Here is an 18,226-nt window from a genome sequence, read left to right on the forward strand (position 1 = left end):
GTAAAGTCAACCAAACGGTTCAATGAGCCACGCCCCCTGTGAGGCAGATCATCTCGACCAATCGGAAGCAGGAACGCAAGGACGGACTTCTTCCCTCCGCCAATGGCAGGCGACGGGGGGCGGGGCCGAGTGTGTTTTCGCCACATGATGATCCGCGTTATCACGGATCGTCAGTTTGAGTCCAGCGACAGAACCGAGCAGAGTCAGAGAACTAACCCGGACCAACCCGGACTAGTTGAACTAACTGAAGCAGCGGAAGCAGCGGGCAGCACCCGGGGGCTGGAGGTGACGCCTCAGAGGAGACGAGCTGATCCGCGATGCTGCCGCGCGGCTTCTGAAGTGAGTTCTGTTCGTCCCATCAGCTGTTGTGTTGTTTACCGGACAAACTGGACTTGATTCATTTGAGGACCTGGACGTGTCTCTAACAGCAGCTCGCGTTAGTCCCGGGACCCCCAGCGGAGTTCCGGGGCTGAGCCGGGGCCGGGATTCGACCCCTCATCGGGACGGAGTCCCAGTCGCGTGTTACGTCAGGAGTCGTGTTTGAGACTCGTGTGTCTGAATGAACGTGTGTTTACATTCAGCTGCAGTGTAGTGACCGTGTTAGCTGCCGTGCTGTCCGCGGTACACACAGCTAGCTAGCTAGCAGGTGTTGCATGCTAGCGTAGCTCATCAGAGCTGTGTGTGTTTCCACTGCTTCTCCTGCAGGTAACGGTATTTACTTCACCTGTGGCCATTCACAGGCTTGTTCACTGTGCTGTGGGGTTAGCTAGCAGGGCTAGCAGGGCTAGCAGGGCTAACAGTAGTGGTAGATGGTTGTTTCCAGGAGCTGTGAACCTTGTGTTTGTGTTTTTACACCTTAGCAACAGCGACTGAGCTGTGGTTGGTTACCTCACAGCCTCAGCAACACTCACCAGGCTCAGCAGCTTCACCAGTGACTCACATGGTTACCAGTCAGCTGGTAAAGCACAGGGAAGTGTAAGTGATGCCAGATGAGATATTAGATCCTTTATTAGTCCTCCTGTGTGCAAATACACTGTTACAGCTTTCAAGAGGAAATATTAAAATACAAACTCAGTAGAGGTTATAAACCAGTTGAAAACTACAATATAAACACAAGTAACTACACAATACAATATACACAATACTCCGTGGAACAGTGTTGTATATCGTCACCCTCTTAAACTAATGGACCAAGTCATTTTTTCAGGTTTTTCAGAAAAGAAAAAAATTAACCAAATATTGAATATATGATATTTATTGATAATTTCACTCAAAAAGGATATGACTATTGACATACTAATAAAAATGTCTGTCAAGTATGCAACACAAGAGGAATAAATGACTTAGGCAAATTTTTGAACATGCCTTTGTGACTTCAGCAATTTTAAACCTTCAACTCTGTCAACAATAAAGCATAACTAACAAACTAACTAGACATAATGCTGAGGAGGCCTGTGCATCTCCTCACTTCTCCCTCCAGCTCTTCTTGGCTGGGTTCTTGACTGATGCCTATTAATGTGGCAAATTGTCAAAGAAGTGATGACACTCGACGGGCATGACGTGTTTCATTGACTGGAGGTCCTGGAACCTTCTCTCCTTGATTGGCAGAGCACATGGAAACGTTGTTATCCACGCTATCGGCTCGTTTGGCACCTGAACCCTCTGTGGCAGTGCTTCCCACGCAGAGTCCTCCGAGAAGGACAGCTTGAAATGGACCTTCACTGCTAAACTAGGTATTTCTGTGTTATTAGTACCCCCATATTTCCTTGCAAGCTCAGAGAATGCATTCGCCACACGTGCATTGCGGTTCTGATAAACGCAACCGTCGCTCCACACTTTGATCTTGAGTCCTGGATGGTCTTTGATCACACCTTCAAAGTACTCATCACAGGGTGGGGTGTAGTCTGGATCGCTTATGCCATCATCATTATCAGATCATGGTGTGGATGTGTCTGCTTGGCATCTTCAACAACATCAACGGGAGTGTTTGAGGTATTGTCTGCTCCATCTGAATCAGAGTCTTGGCCTGGTACCTGCTGCTTCATCTCTTCAACGACGGTCTCACGGTCATTTTCAGTGGATGAGGCCTGATCGCTGTCAGAATTGTCAAGTGCATCTCCTACAAATTTGCACAGTCACAAATGTGTGATCATTCTGAAAAACACTCATTGCCTTGTGGTCACTTGTATTAAGCTACATCAGGGATTCCCTAGGGGTGCACAAGCTGCCTCGAGACACAACAGGCATACTATAATACCGGTCAAATGATGTCATGACTACTAATATTATGTTCAAGTGAGATTTTCATTAAATAAAAACACCTCTATTGAAATCTGTTTATCATTATATATTAGTGAGTGGTTCACATGAAACTGTCAGTCTGGAGAAAGTGGCCGTTATTCCCTCTGTTGCTGTGGTTGAACCCTCTGAATCTCCATTTTGTCTGACATCCATCCTATTGTCCTCTACTCCAGGTTTTCAAAGGATGCATAAAACACGCAGCCCCTCATCCATCCCGACAGGTGTCTCCAGAGATGCTTTGGACCTCAGCTTGTCGGGCTCCCAGCTCTCAGTGTCCAAGAGACCCAGCAGTGCGTCGCCTGGGAAGTGCTTCTCTCGCTCTGTGTCGGTCTCTGTGGCTGGTGAACGCAGAGGAAAACGCAACACCCTGGTGAGTCAGCGTGCACTGCCACATGTGTGCTCCTGTGCTGGCTGCAGAGCGTCTCTGAGTGTTTAGATAATCCATTCAAGATGCAGGAATGAGAGAAATCAGCACTGTCTTCTCAGTCTTAGTTTTTCCCTGATAGGAAGAGTAAAAATCTTTTAACAAGCTTTTTAAATCCACAGAGTGATGTCAGCTTCGGTAGCTCCCGCTCCATCAAGAACCTGAGGCGCTCCAACAGCACCACGCAGGTCAATCAGCAGGCCAATATCAGTCTCAGGTATGAACACGTAACACAGTAACCAGCTCACCACAAGGGTTGTATTGACAATCAATATCTCCTCTTATTTCTTTGGGTCAAACCCTTTTCCTCGTTCCTTATCACTGACATTGACACCACATCTTCAGTCCCAGCCAAACCCTGCTCCTAAGCTTCAGTTAAATCACCAGATGACCTTTACAGCAGCATGCGTGTCTCTGAAATATGAAGGTCATGTTTTTGGAAATGACAGAAAAGAATGTGCGCATCTTAGGTAATCTGTGTCAGACAGTCCGAGGCAGTGCTCGTGTTACCAGGACAAACCTTTGTTGTAAACGGAGCCTTTTAAACCAGGCTGCTGCTCGTCAGTGAGCAACAGCTGGCAGCCCTGAAGCTGCAGCAGGTCAGACAATGAGAGTTGTGGCGCGCCAGCTTCTGCTTGATAAAGAGTGAGGGAAGCTGGGCGCCTGTTGCTAGGGTCGTGGGGTGCAGGCACTTGCTTTGTCCCAGGTTAGAGGGGGAGGGCCCAGGACCTCTGGGTCAGATTACCCCCCCCTCCACCAGGAGCCAGTGAAAGGAGAAGTGTGCACGCTCTGGTTCTATTGTCCGGCAGCTGCCGCCATTACCCCCCCCGCCCTCTCTGCCTCTCAGGAAGCAGTGCAGAGGGGTTTTAAATTTAAAGACATTCTGAATACCCCCAATCCCCCCCCCGTCCCCGTCCCCAGTCTCAGAGACTTTAGGGCTGGCGTTGGGGGTCACTCACCACTGCCTCCTCCCCTCCCCGTGCATCTCTCTCTTCCAAAGCATAAGTAGAGGAATGTGCTGCCTGAATAGTGTTGTCAGATTGCTTTTCATTGGGCCAGCTGGCTTGATCCCCCCCCCGAATACTCACACACATATACTCACCCACAATACCCAGACAGAAACACCCTGCACAGCGCAGGAGGCTGCAGCACAGATAGCAACAGAGTCCAGGCAGGAGGTCACCCTACATCTGTGCCTCGTGATGGAGGCGCTGGAGTGTCAGGCTGTTGGAAAGATGAATGACAGGCCATCGAGATCAACATATGGGTGCACGCATTCACATGGAATCCACAGCAGAGTTCTCCCTGACAGACCAGTCAGCTGCTGTAGTGAATTCCAGTGCCTGGGGGGAGATGAGACCGGTTTCTGCAGCTGTCATTACAACATTTAATCACAAAAGCTGCAACTAACCACTTCGACTCGAGGTCCCTGCTTTGTGTTGAGATGTTTAATTGTGTGTCGTGCTCTGCTAAGCCCTTGTTGTGTGAAACTGAGCCCTGAACATGCTGCTCCCCCCTTATAAGGACACATTGGAAATTATTTTCTTAGCCCACATATACCACATTTTTTTTTTTCAGATTTCACCCTCCTCTTGTATCAATGGTTCGGAGATTTCTGTTTCCACCAGTGATCATTTGATTTACTAGTAAACAGCGTAGTTCAGTATAACAGGGTCCTAACCTGTGGTTGGCTTGTTTGCTCCTCAGTCAGGAACAGAGCGGGGACTACTTGGCCCTGTTTGACAGCCGCTCGGATGGACGCAAGAAACTGTCCAGCCTCAGCAAGGCGTCTCCAGACAGAACCACATGGAACATCCTGGTACTTGAATCAACTACATTTCTTATTTTGTCATTTATATATATATATGCTGGCTGTCATATTAAACTGTGTGGATAAGATAAGAGGAAGATAACAGACACAATTATTTCTTTAATTCAATTATCAGTTAATCTGCAGTTTTCTTTCACTTCTATTGTCCGACAACATTTGTTTTCAAATGTTTTGACATAGAAATCAAAATCCTCACGTCCGAGAAGCTGCGACCAGCCTTCATTTTGTATTTTTGCTTTAAAAAATCGAATCGAACCGCCGACCTCCTGAAGCCTCATTGTGCATTAACTCTACGTTTCATATCTTAAAGGACGACCAGCCCAGAGCTTTTCCTGTGCACTTGAGTCCTCGTAGCACCGGCAGCGTGGACTCTCCCATCAGCCTGAAGAAGAGAGAGCCTGGCATTGCTCTGGCCGCCACCTTCACCGCCAACAACAGGTGGGCAGCGTCTTTGACACAAGAGGGACAAGTCCAAAACCAGCACAGTAACTACCCGCACTGCTGCATTCTGGACTTCTGCCTGCTTCTCGTGTTTCATACCTGTGGATCACGGCAGCTGATACCGCCTTCAGGAATTCCACCCACACACTGGGATATTTTTTTCACGTAAATGTCAGAAAACCGTGTGTGCTGACTTTGTAATATGATAAGAACTTGTGTCACAGCACGTACAGTGTCGGTTACTGTAATGCCTTGAGGGGGGTGAGGTGAGAGAAGATGGCAGTGGCATTCTCAATACTTAAAAGTGATACCAGCACATGAGGGACTTCCATGAGTTTGTAAATCGTCTCCTGCAGGGTGTCATTGTGCCTTTCTGTTTTTCCCAGGAGCAACAAGGGAGCTGTGGGGAATTCTGTCACCACCATCTTGCACAACAACTATTCTGAGAAACCACTCACGCCAAAGAGCTCCAACCAGAAGCCGTCCTTTAAGTATGTTGTGCACTCAGCATAATCGGATGCCTGTCGTGGTTTTAGAGATTTTTTTATTAATAGGGCCAAGCCAAATGTACGATGTTGGCCATCACGAAAAAAAAACTCTGCTGCTGCATTCATGAGAAGGTTCTTCTGCTTACGATCAGTTGGTTATTTATCTCATCTGATTTTGTATGTTTTCTCTCAGTAACATCCTGAAAGCCACAGCAAATGATGAAGTGTCACTGGAGAACGGCTCCCTCACCAAGTCCCAGAAGAATTTCTCCTCAACATCTTTAAGTTCCAACAACAGATCTCCGGTGTTGGCCCTCCACGGCAGCCCCGTCCTGCTGCGGAGGAAGGAGGTCACCGAGGAGGAGGCTGAAAGGTTGGAACCATTAATGAGTTGTCACTGTTTATGTTCTTTGTTTTATTGTTCTGTGACTCACAGCCGTCCTCTGTGTATTTGAAGGTTTATTCAGCAGGTGAACCAGGCAGCAGTCACCATCCAGCGCTGGTACAGAGCCAAGAGACGACACACAAACCAGGCAGCGCTCAAACGCATCCTTGCTGGTAAAAGAAAGGTATCCATCTGTCCTCAGGCTGCTGCACTCCTTACCTTTCATTCCGCACAGTCTCAACTGGGTTTATCTCAGTATTAACAAGACCTGTTTGTTCTCCTCGTAGGAGTGGGAGGAGAGAACGGAGGACGACAGTCGCCTGGAGCAGCCGCAGAAACGGGACGAAGACAGGAAACGGATTCGTGAAGAGAAAGCTCGTCTGGCCCGTCTCGCTGCCATCCAGGTGCCCACCTCTGATTTACTGAAGACATATTTTCAAAACTGATGCAATAGAGACGAGATGGCCACAGTTTTTAGTCCTCAGTCTGTGTCAAGCCCCAAAACAACGGGCGGCACACTTCCCATAATGCAGCTCAGGAGGTTTTTGTTCGACCCTTATTGGTTGAATAACATCTCTGAAATTGTCATGTTAGATAAAAGATTCTAGTCCAAGTGCTGATTCTCCAGTGGTAATCAAATACATGTGGAACTGTTTGGATGTACTTTATGGTCTATAACACTGTCCCCTGTCTCTCCCTGGTGGTGTGGTACAGGAACTGCAGCAGAAACGGGCCCAGCGGGTCACAGAGGTGCAGCATGCGGCCGAGCTGGAGCTTGAAAACCAGAGGCCGACCAGTGGGGTTGGGAGGAAGAAACCACCCAAGATTACTCTGACCAATAAAAGTCCAGCGGCCTCGCCGAGCAACAACAGCCCCGTGTCGCCCACAGTTGCCAAAGCCAAAAATACAGGTGTGTTCTTCTCTGGGTGCTTTGGACTTCACACTGTACAGTATCACCTGTGTTTAAATATCCATCATCATGTTATTACATCTTTAAATTATTAAAAAATCTGTTGTTTCTGACGGGTCTCCTGATGGTTATGTTTCCACAGACTCCAATTTGAACATTGTGGCCGACGTAGGTGAACTGAGCTTCAGAGCCATTTCTCCTGCTCTGTCCAATCCCAGAGGCTCTCAGTGTTCCCAGGTAAACAACTCTTTAATCCTAATGCTTCACATCACAATCTGTATCATCCTCCTGATATTAAAAAGTCCTCTTTTCTCTTGTAGGAGCAGGAGGACAGAGCAGAGGAGGATATTTGTCTGGAGCAGCCGCACCAGGAGAACGACAGGAAACTGATCCGTAAAGAGAAAGCTCGTCTGGCCCGTCTCGCTGCCGTGCAGGTGATCACGGCTGATGTACGTACTTTGCAGTAAACTCTAACTCAGGGTTCAATGATTGTTTCTAAAGTAAATCAATCACATCTCACTGAGTTTGGTTCACAACACTTTTGTGATGTGTTGTAATGTCTCCCTCTGGTGGTGTGGTGCAGGAGCTGCCACAGAAAAGAACCCAGCGAGTGGCAGAGGTGCCTCACGCAGCTGAAGTGGAAAGCATGAAGCCGGTTGGTGTGGTTGGACGCAGGAAGCCACAAAAGATTATCCAGACCAACAGAAGTCCAGCCTCGCCGAGCAACAACAACAGCCCGATGTCACCAACAGACATCAAAACCAAGAACACAGGTCGGAACGCCGTGAGCTAAACGCCCAAAACATCTTCATGTGCAGTTAAAGTTACTTAAAAAAAATGTGAGAGAATCCTGTAATAAACGTTCTGGTCAAATGTTTCCATAGACACCAATTTGAATGTGGGGACTGACATAGCGGAGCTCAGCTTCAGAGCCATTTCCCCATCGTTCTCCAATCGCAGAGGTTCTCAGTGTTCCCAGGTACGTTATTTTAAACTGATATGATCAAAGTTACTCACCACTAATTAAATCAGTTTTTCCTTTTGGTCCTATGTTAAACGTATGTGTGATGTCGTTACTCTAGGAGGCTCTGCAGAGGTCTGTGAGTGTGGAGGAGCAGCGTCAGGGAGCTTTGTCCAGCAGAGCTCAGTCTAAAACTACGCTCAACGAGCTGCTGGACACTCTGAAGCTGCTGGAGGACGAGCCAGAGAGGCTGTCCGAGCCCAAGTGCTACCGCAAGGAGAAGTACGCCTGGATAGATGAGGTCAGTCAATGTTCTTAGGTATGAAGAGCTTGTCTTCAGTCTGAAGGTTTTCATCTAATAAATCAGCAATAAACAAACCTGCACTCTTACTGTCTCTCATCTAAAGGACGGAGACTCCAACTCTCTGACCACTGACAACCTGGAGCGCCACAGGCAGCTGAGCCACCACCCCGCACTGCCAGACGGGGGCGCCCTGCTCTCTGAGGCCAAGCTGCAGAGCATCATGAGCTTCCTCGACGAGATGGAGAAGTCTGAGCAGGAGAGACCTCGCTCGGTCACCTCAGGATCACACAGAGAGGTCAGGGTCTGCAGCAACACAGCGACTCTTCATTCCTTTGGTTTATCAGTGGGACCCCATCCCAGTGACATATATTTGCCATATATAAATTAAAATAACCCATCAATAAAAAACGTGCTGACTCCATCTGTGTGTTCTCAGGCTGTGTTGTCTGAGGAGGAGCTGGTCGGCGTCGAGCAGGCGTCGGCCACCGCCGCCGAAGTCACCGGCTCCATGATGAGAATCAAGCTGGAGCTGGAGGAGAAGAAACGCACCGTGAACATGCTGCAGGCCGCGCTGGTGAGGAGCTACACACACCTCGCACTGAATTTAAACCGAGAGAGTGATTCTTGATCCCGGTATTTTCCTGTAAGTGACGACCCTTTGAGTGGAGGTTTGTTTATCGTCTCTGTGTTGTGTGCGTCAGGCCCAGCAGAGGGAGCTGACGCTGAGACATGTGAATGAGACAGAGAAGGAGCTGAACAGGAACCTCCATCTCCAGAAGGAACAATCTGAGTCCACCATCCAGAGACACCTCACTTTCATTGATCAGGTGCGTACAGTGGAATCTCAGCTGTAACCTGTCTCCTGACTCTCGCTTCATCTTCCTCTGACTGTGGTTTGTAATCTGCTCGTCAGCTGATCAACGATAAGAAGTCCCTGAGTGAGCGCTGTGAGGGAGTGGTGGGAGAGCTGAAGCTGGTGGATCAGAAATACACCAAGCAGATCGCACAGATGCAGGAGCAGCATGAGATGGTGAGATGGAGGATGACACCAGTGATTTAATGTTTCCCTGAAGACTCAGGAATCAACATCTTTTTATCTCCCACTGCAAACAGCTCCTGCCGCTCCGCCTCTGCTTTGCTTTGTGTGTCTTGCTTTCTTGCCGTGTTGCCTTTTGTTTAACTGTCTATTCTCTGTTTTTCTCTTCCTCTTCTTCGCTGTCTTCCTCTGTCCCCGTCGGTTTGTCTGTATTTTCCTGGCTTTAGGTTTGGCAAATTCTGGGTCCCTTGTGCGAGGTAACTTTGTTTTATTTTCCTCTAACCCGTTCACCCATTGACTTGATCATCTCTCTCATTCCACCACTCCTTTCTTCATTTCATTTATCCCACACAACATCTCTCGGACAGTGTGTCTGCATGTGAGTCCCCTCCAGTCTTTTCTCATCTCTAGGTCTAGATATACAGCTTTCAGTGTTTTATCTTATTCTGTAAATTGTCTTGTCTTCCTCTTGTTTCCTTTGTGGTGTTTCTCAATTTGACCTTCTAACAAACTCAACTTACCCTTGAATTTGTCATTGTTATGATGTGAAAGCTGAATCTGGGACGACATCCGATCTATGTAAATAAATCTCTGCTCCTACTTTTCACCATCACTGTTCCTCTATTTTCTGTAACTTAGAAACCAACTGCAGAGTAGATGTACTACTTCCTGTTTGTACCACACGACCTGTGTGCATGAAAGGTCACATGCTATGTGTTTCCAGCTGTGTTAGTGTGGATGTGGTTTGTGTTATGATGTAAACATTTAATCTGAGATCTACAAACCACCTCTCTTGCTTTAAATGATATAAATGCTGGTGTATTAGTTCTCCTCATGACTTCACTTCACTGTGACACCACCCCACCACTATAACTTACCCTCCCCCCCCCCCCACCCTTCCTCCCTCTACAGGAGATCAAGAAGTTAAAGGACCTAATGAGCGCCACGGAGAAAATACGGCGGGAGAAATGGATCGACGAGAAAACCAGGAAGATTAAAGAGATCACTGTGAAAGGTAGTGAAGCCTCCGCGTGGAAATCTGGGATGTAAACATCTTTGTTTTTAAAAATCCAAAAAGGTTAAAATCTTTTTTAAGGGCATTTTCCTGTGAGCACTTTTATTTCCAACAGAATCCTCCAACATACGTCAGTGACTCAGCATCATTCTATCCCCTCATTGTGGAACAGTTTTCTGAAAACCACTCCCTGAAACTCAATGCGTTTATTGTTACTGTGATGACCTGATACCATCAAATGTCCCAGTTCGGTTGTCAGGAAGCGCTGATGACATTTGCGTACTGTCACAGCTCTCGAGATAAAGAATTGATTGTATTTCTCTACAGCTCTGTGACCAGCTCCAGGGTGTGTTTGTCTTAAACCAAAGTTTAGATGTAACTAAGCGGTCGGAGGTTACGAACCAACGCCAGGCGGAAAGTGGAGCGCTGGTAGGCAGTGTCTAGAAAGAGCGATAGGATGTGTAGGAACCTTAAAGGGCAAACAAGTGAAGAGAGATGTGATGGCATGTTTGAGGTCGGAGGCAGATGATTACAGAGTGGCTTAGAAAGTTTCTGAATGTTAGAAAGAAAGAGGAGGAGAGGAGGGAAGAAGGAATGCGAATAGAAAATGTTTATAGGATTAGGAAAGCAGAGCTGGGACAGAGCGGGTGGTAGGAGGGTTCGAGGGGGCAGCAGGCATGTGACCAGAGCTGTGTCAGAAGCCAGATGGGTTGAGGCTGGGCAGATTCAGAGGCCTGTGACAGAACATAGTCTTGTATCTATACTGTTCATATTCCATATCTATTTCTTACTGTACATATCTTATTTATTTACATATTCCACTTTTCATATGCACATACTCTGCACTTTTACTGCTTTTTTTTTTTTTGCACTCCTTGTTAGATGCTAAACTGCATTTCGTTGTCTCAGTACTTGTACTCTGTGCAATGACAATAAAGTTGAATCTGAAACCAGAGAACCTCTAAACCTGGAAGTAAAGCCTGGTATTGAGGTGCAACACGATGTGAAGGACCTTGTTCTGATGTGACTCTAAAAGCCTTTAGGTAACACCTGGTATCACAATCTATTTATTCTCTTGTCTCTATTTATTTCCCCCTCATTTTCCTGTGAGCATGTTTATTTCCAACAGAGTCCTCCAACACACGTCAGTGATTCAGCATCATTCTATCCCCTCGTTGTGGTTTTACATTTGTCCCTTTTAGGATGAACATGAACCTAAAAGATGAAAGCTGCACCATGTTCATTATTTGTATGAAAGTGTAGTTAATTTGAACTCTGGGTTAGTTACTGAACTCAGTGTATACACGTCACCTGTGATTCTCTACTGAGCCTTTGTTCTTCTTGTGCAACTCCCTGAGACTCACTGTGTTTATTGTTACTGTGATGGGCTGATTCCATCAAATGTCCCAGTCAGTTGTCATGAAGCGCCGATGACGTGTTTGTACATTCACAGCTCTCGAGATAAAGAACTGTTTTCATTTCTTTACTGAGGACACGACCTCTGACACGACCTTCGCAGATTCAAATGTTTTAGTTTCTTGGCAGAGCTGATAAACTGTCACAGTGAGACTTTATAAGTACGCCATTTTTTTAGATGGTTTAATTATAGTACGTTGGGTTTTTTCTGACATGAAAAGTTGTCCGAGCCACAATGTAAAGGTTCATATGAAGTGTAATAATGTGATGCAGCAACATGGGTAACGCAGGGGACACTATACCAAATATTTCAGAAGACATGTCAGAAATGTTTGTATTTCTTTACTGAGTCATCGCTGAGCTGTATTTACTCTCGTTCTCACCAATATGTGGACCAAAAATAAAAACTGCCTTACAGGAATCTGACTCATGAAAATACAAATTTATCATTTAAAAAAAAAACTACTTTTTGGATTAGGTTTTATCCTGTGAGCTGTAAACACTTCTCCTCTCCTCTGCTCACAGGTCTGGAGCCGGAGATCCAGAAGCTGATCTCCAAACACAAACAGGAGCTGAAGAAGCTGCGGGCGCTCCACGAGGCGGAGCTGCTGCAGGCGGACGACCGGGTGGCCCAGCGCTACGTCCACCAGTGTGAAGAGCTCCGCGTACAGCTGGAGAAGGAGAAGGAGGAGCAGTGTCAGAGAGAGAGGGAGCTCGCCAAGCAGAGGTGGGAGATGGCTACTGGAGATGGCAGCTTATAACCGGCTGTATGAATAAAACCTTCATCACATCCAACCACACATTCTGACTGTCGGTCTGAAGCTGCATGAAACACAGGAAGCTGGAGAGTCGATTCAAAATGAAACATCCCATAGACAAAGCAGCCTTTGTTGAGCTTAATGTTTTAAGACCTGAGTGACATGGTCTTCAATCTTCTGTTGATTCAACATTCTTCTTCAAGCAATGAAATCAGGAAAGAGAAAGACTGAGACAGACGCAGAAACAACCAGAGAGAGACTTTTCATTTCAGGTCACATGAGGAGAAACACGGTCCAGCAGAGTTAATGAGTCCAGCACATGAAAGGCTGTTAGCGGGTATTCGTTAATGAGTCCCTTGTTTGTGTCAGGTATGAGAAGCAGCTTCAGGAGGAGGAGCTGTCCCTCCAGCAGCAGAGGAGGCGTCTCTACAAGGAGGTGTCCGACGAGAAAGAGAGGTTGGCCCAGCTGTCTGCTCGGTGAGGTCAAAGGTCATCCGTCTCTCTCTCTCTCTCTCTCTGTCTCTCTCTCTCTCTGTGTCTCTCTCTCTCTCTCTCCTGTGTCTCTCTCTCTCTCTCTGTCTGTCTCTCTCTGTCTCTCTGTGTCTGTCTCTCTCTGTCTCTCTGTCTGTCTGTCTGTCTGTAATGAGAACCTGAAGAAACAAAGCAAACAAGATCTCACAGAAACTGGTTTATTATGAATTCTCCTCAGAACTGATCTTTTTAAATATTGAATGTCTCCCCTGCAATCCTGCAGGAAATATAACAAACACTTTTTAATTTTTAAAGTAAAAAAAATCATAATGAGCCAGTGTTAACTGAAGGTAAAACATTGGAATATATACATTTTATGTATATATTCAGAACCATAAATGCAGTATTTAATAATGTTTCCCTGTGAAACTTGCTGATTGTGACTGCCTGTCTCAGTCTGCAAAACTTAGTAAATAACAGTGGACTGAATATATCCTGTTTCTGGATGTTTTCACGTTCCAAAGAGTCCTGAGTGAATCAGCTGTATTTTACAGATGAGTTACAGTATGTTGATAAGTGTTGTGGTTCTCAATTTTCAAGGCTCTTCTTTGTGTTTGTCTCGCAGGCAGCGAGTGGAGCTGGAGGATCTGAAGCGGCAGCTGGAGGAGAACAGTTCTCTGGCTGCACGGGCGCTCAGAGAAGAGCTGGAAAAAACCAGACAGGAGCAGGAGAGGAGGCACCAGGTGATGAGTGTGGACTGAGCAGAGTAACATGAACTTCAGGCAGTTATCAGGTCTGCAGCACATTAACGGAGTGTTTGTGTGAACAGGTGGAGATGAAGGCATTACAAGAACGACTGGGCATCGAGAGGCAAACCTGGGAAGGAAACTACAAGAGAAAAGAGGTTTGTTGATGCACTGGCATGAGTCTGTGCAGCCTGTCCAAACCTCTTCTGATGCAACTCAGTGGCTCCTCTTGTGTTCACAGTCACGTGAGTCCAACCATGGAAATGTGAAGTAGTGCGCTCATAGGGCCCTGTAGGCATCTGGCTGGTTTATTCATTCTTGTGTCAGGGGAGAGGTTTCAAATACAAGCGGTGAAATTGGCAGAGTAAAAACAACGGAGCTGAGCTTTGCTGACAAAAATGGTCTTTTTCCATTTCTTGTTGGGACTTCAGTACATTTCCAGCTTTGTGGAGTGAGAGCGACTTGTGTCCTGCAACTCTCCACTTGAATGATGGAAACTGTGATGGTGTAGATCAGATCCACTGAGGAAGAACGGAGTCACTTCTACTGCACAGATGTTGGTTGATAAGTAAAGAATTAAATCTTCCTCCAGAACCGCCGTCAAGTGTATTTGTGTGTCTATAGGAGGCGTGGCTTCTGAGCCGTGAGCGCGAGCTCAAAGACGCGCTGCGCAGAACGCGACAAAGAGATTGAACTCGCCATCTGCACGCTGGAGGACGAAACGACCAAGGACAAGGAGGAGTGTGAGAGGGCAGCTGACAACAGGCGAGTGTGTATAAAGAATACTTTCCACGTACTCTGTCAATTCCCGATGTCCCATGCTTCTTTTTCTGTTTGCAAGTCCTGGCTGTGTGTGAATAAAGGCTCTTTGCTCTGTGTTCTCAGGGTGAAGCGTTTGAGGGAGAAATACGAGGCTGAGCTCAGGGAGCTGGCGCGCTCGGAGAGGACGGCTGTGGAGAAACAACAAGAGCTGAGGAGGCAGCAGATAGTCACGGAGGAAGAGCTGATCAGACTTCAGGCCATGCTCGGACAGAAAGAACAGGAGATGGAGGACATCACACAGGTAAAGAGAAAATCCCTGTCATTTGTAAATGGAAACATTTAAATACAAAACAGATTCAGACTTGGAATTTATCTGACTCGTCTCTCCAGACCAGGGACAAGCTGTCAGACGAGCGCCGCAGCCTGGCAGAGGTGATAAGGCAGGAGTTTGCTGACAGGCTGGTGATGACGGAGGAGGAGAACCGCCGGATGAAAGTTGAGGTGTCAGAGGTCAGGGCCAGGCAGCGGCTGGAGGTGGAGAGGGTGACCAGGGAGAAGGAGGAGGAGCTGGCTGAAGTCCATCAACGGTAAGATGAAGGGCGAGAAGATCATGACACTAAAAATAGGGTTTATTTAAAGTTTTAAACCACTAATAACTGAGTAATCAGTGAATCAGCATCGGCAGACAATGTGAAGTCTTCTGTGTGAGGAAGAAAAGACGTCCCCACACTTTTCAGACGTATTGTTGGTCAACTGGCTCCTTACAGTCTTCTGTCTGAGGTGTGAACAGGAATGTTGGCACCCAATTTAAAGACACAGTTCAACATGAATAACAGGTGGAAACTTAAGCTCTCCGCTCTCTGCCACTTTCTAAGAGAATGAGTTGAATGGAGCTTTGGAGGAATCCTGAAAAGGACCTGATTTATATCTACACGGAATTAAATGTGGCTCTAAAAGCTTGTGTTGTACGTGGCAAAAAGGAGGAGGAGCAGCATCATGTGAAATAAAGGATTTCTCTTCTTGGAGCGACAACGAGGTGGAACCGTTACTGACAGTATCACCGCTGGTCTGTGGCCGATTTTACCTGTGGGTAAACGCCGTAGCCAATCTACGGACTTCACCCACAGGTCATGTCTGAAAACGGCCTATAACATAATTAACGCCTTTTCTCATGATTTTCCAGAGTGAAGTCGGCCATCTTGCGGAAGGAAGACACGGTCAGTAATCTTCGGAAGCAGCACGAGGTGAGAGGCTGAATTCTTTCTGTCACAAGATCTCTGATACGAAAACACAGCGACGGAGTGATGATTGACAGCTTCTATAAATATCACCCACTCCTCTGATAGGCTGCTCTGAAGAGGGCGGATCACCTGGAGGCCCTGTGGGAACAGCAGAGGAAGCAGCTGCTGGAGAAGTGACTGACAGGCGGACCAGGCTTTTACCCGTGTGGTCGTCTCCCCTCCGCTCTCTGCTCCAACCACTGTGTCGCCCCTGCCTGATGTTTTTTTGTTTTTGCCTGCAAGACTGAACCTGTGGAACTTCAGAGGGTTGAACAAGTGACTGAACCTTGTCCTACCTCATGTGAAAACTACAAAACGGGGAAATGCTCTGGGCCTCACTGTACAGGCCCCCTCCCCCCCTGGGCTATGGAATTCGAATTCCATAGCCCAGGTGGAACCAAACAAAAACACTGCAGATGGATGGCCTCCTCATTCTTCTTCTTCTTCCCTGACTGCTGCATTTTCTTACTGACTGAACTCCCCCCCCACCCCCTCTGGCTGCGGTCGGTGGGAGCAGGAACGCCTCCATGTTCCCCACAGAGCTGCCACGGAGAACAGTTCCAGATGTTTCTGAAACCAGCCCAGGCCTGCACCGGTGTGGGGGGGGGGGGTCGCTCGGCTGAGGGGACCATGGACTCACATAGTGTCAGCATCACAGCTACACTATGAACTAATGCCTGGAACAAGTCAAGCCCCCGCCTTCATGTAACTAAGAGGTCGGAGGTTACGAACCAACGCCAGGCGGAAAGTGGAGCGCTGGTAGGCAGTGTCTAGAAAGAGCGATAGGATGTGTAGGAACCTTAAAGGGCAAACAAGTGAAGAGAGATGTGATGGCATGTTTGAGGTCGGAGGCAGATGATTACAGAGTGGCTGAGAAAGTTTCTGAATGTTAGAAAGAAAGAGGAGGAGAGGAGGGAAGAAGGAATGCGAATAGAAAATGTTTATAGGATTAGGAAAGCAGAGCTGGGACAGAGCGGGTGGTAGGAGGGTTCGAGGGGGCAGCAGGCATGTGACCAGAGCTGTGTCAGAAGCTGACGCTTTTATCCAAAGCGACTCACAATAAGTGCATTCAGCCATGAGGGAACAAAACCAGAACAACAAGAATCCAGAAAGTACAATTTCCTCAAAAAAGCCAAACTACAAAGTGCTATGAGGAAGTGACATGTAAGTGCTACTGAATTGTTAGTTTAAACTTTTATTCAAGGTGTAGTCGGAAGAGGTGTGTTTTTAGTTTGCGGCGGAAGATGTGTGGACTTTCTGTCCTGATGTCCATGGGGAGCTCGTTCCACCGTTTAGGAGCCAGGACAGGAAACAGTCGTGATGTTGATGAGTGACAGCTGTCCCTCGCAGTGAGGGAGCAACGAGCCGATTGGCCGAAGCAGAGCAGAGTGAACGGGCTGGGGTGTAACGTTTGACCATGTCCTGGATGTAGACTGGACCCGATCCGTTCACAGCACGGTACGCAAGTACTAATGTTTTGAAACGGATGCGGGCAGCCACTGGTAACCAGTGAAGGGAGCGCAGATTCAGAGGCCTGCGACAGAACACATCCAACTCAACACGGAGACTCACACACATATAGAAAGTAGCTGTAATCCTCTCAGGAGCTGACACGTCCCTGAACATGCAGCTCTTTCCTGTTTCCTCACCTGGACACTGAATGAAGATTTGTGAAGCTCCTCTCACAGACACACAAAGTCTTTGTGGATAAGATTTCAGTTCCAAAAGGTCCAAAGCAAGTGAGTGAGGGCTGAAACCAGAGAACCTCTCAACCTGGAAGTAAAGCCTGGTATTGAGGTGCAACACGATGTGAAGGACCTTGTTCTGATGTGACTCTAAAAGCCTTTAGGTAACACCTGGTATCATAATCTATTTATCCTCTTGTCTCTATTTATTTCCCCCTCATTTTCCTGTGAGCATGTTTATTTCCAACAGAGTCCTCCAACACACGTCAGTGATTCAGCATCATTCTATCCCCTCGTTGTGGTTTTACATTTGTCCCTTTTAGGATGAACATGAACCTAAAAGATGAAAGCTGCACCATGTTCATTATTTGTATGAAAGTGTAGTTAATTTGAACTCTGGGTTAGTTACTGAACTCAGTGTATACACGTCACCTGTGATTCTCTACTGAGCCTTTGTTCTTCTTGTGCAACTCCCTGAGACTCACTGTGTTTATTGTTACTGTGATGGGCTGATTCCATCAAATGTCCCAGTCAGTTGTCATGAAGCGCCGATGACGTGTTTGTACATTCACAGCTCTCGAGATAAAGAACTGTTTGCATTTCTTTACTGAGGACACGACCTCTGACACGACCTTCGCAGAGAAAGGTCGAGGATTCAAATGTTTTAGTTTCTTGGCAGAGCTGATAAACTGTCACAGTGAGACTTTATAAGTACGCCATTTTTTTTAGATGGTTTAATTATAGTACGTTGGGTTTTTTCTGACAGGACAAGTTGTCCGAGCCACAATGTAAAGGTTCATATGAAGTGTAATAATGTGATGCAGCAACATGGGTAACGCAGGGGACACTATACCAAATATTTCAGAAGACAGATGTGGTCGCTCCATGTCGCACGTCTCTGTGGGGGGCCTCTTCTCTGAGATCCACTGGGAGTCATGGGCCCCTCGGTTCGGAGGGTTCGAGGCCCTGAAGCTGCTGCTGCTGGCACCGCGGACGGGCCTCGGAGCCGAGA

The 18,226-nt window shown here is 47.1% G+C and overlaps 1 protein-coding gene across 1 annotated transcript; it reads left to right on the plus strand.

The window, feature by feature from the left end:
* Position 1: 1 nt before the first annotated feature.
* cep131 (centrosomal protein 131) lies at positions 2–16,421 on the plus strand. Its single transcript, XM_047338463.1, is given in 31 exon segments — positions 2–339; positions 2,475–2,671; positions 2,848–2,942; positions 4,433–4,544; positions 4,867–4,994; positions 5,384–5,488; positions 5,679–5,858; positions 5,943–6,054; positions 6,158–6,274; positions 6,585–6,780; positions 6,923–7,017; positions 7,101–7,229; positions 7,364–7,553; positions 7,665–7,759; positions 7,863–8,042; positions 8,149–8,340; positions 8,482–8,619; positions 8,747–8,872; positions 8,959–9,075; positions 9,309–9,338; positions 9,994–10,096; positions 12,038–12,239; positions 12,640–12,747; positions 13,367–13,484; positions 13,571–13,645; positions 14,112–14,161; positions 14,163–14,252; positions 14,373–14,550; positions 14,640–14,836; positions 15,433–15,493; positions 15,596–16,421. Coding segments are annotated over 30 exon segments (3,777 nt in total). The 5' UTR covers positions 2–339; positions 2,475–2,485; the 3' UTR covers positions 15,668–16,421.
* The last annotated feature ends 1,805 nt before the right edge of the window (positions 16,422–18,226 follow it).

The sequence above is a fragment of the Hippoglossus stenolepis genome, chromosome 21 (assembly GCF_022539355.2).
Source record: "Hippoglossus stenolepis isolate QCI-W04-F060 chromosome 21, HSTE1.2, whole genome shotgun sequence".
Taxonomy (NCBI): Eukaryota; Metazoa; Chordata; class Actinopteri; order Pleuronectiformes; family Pleuronectidae; genus Hippoglossus; species Hippoglossus stenolepis.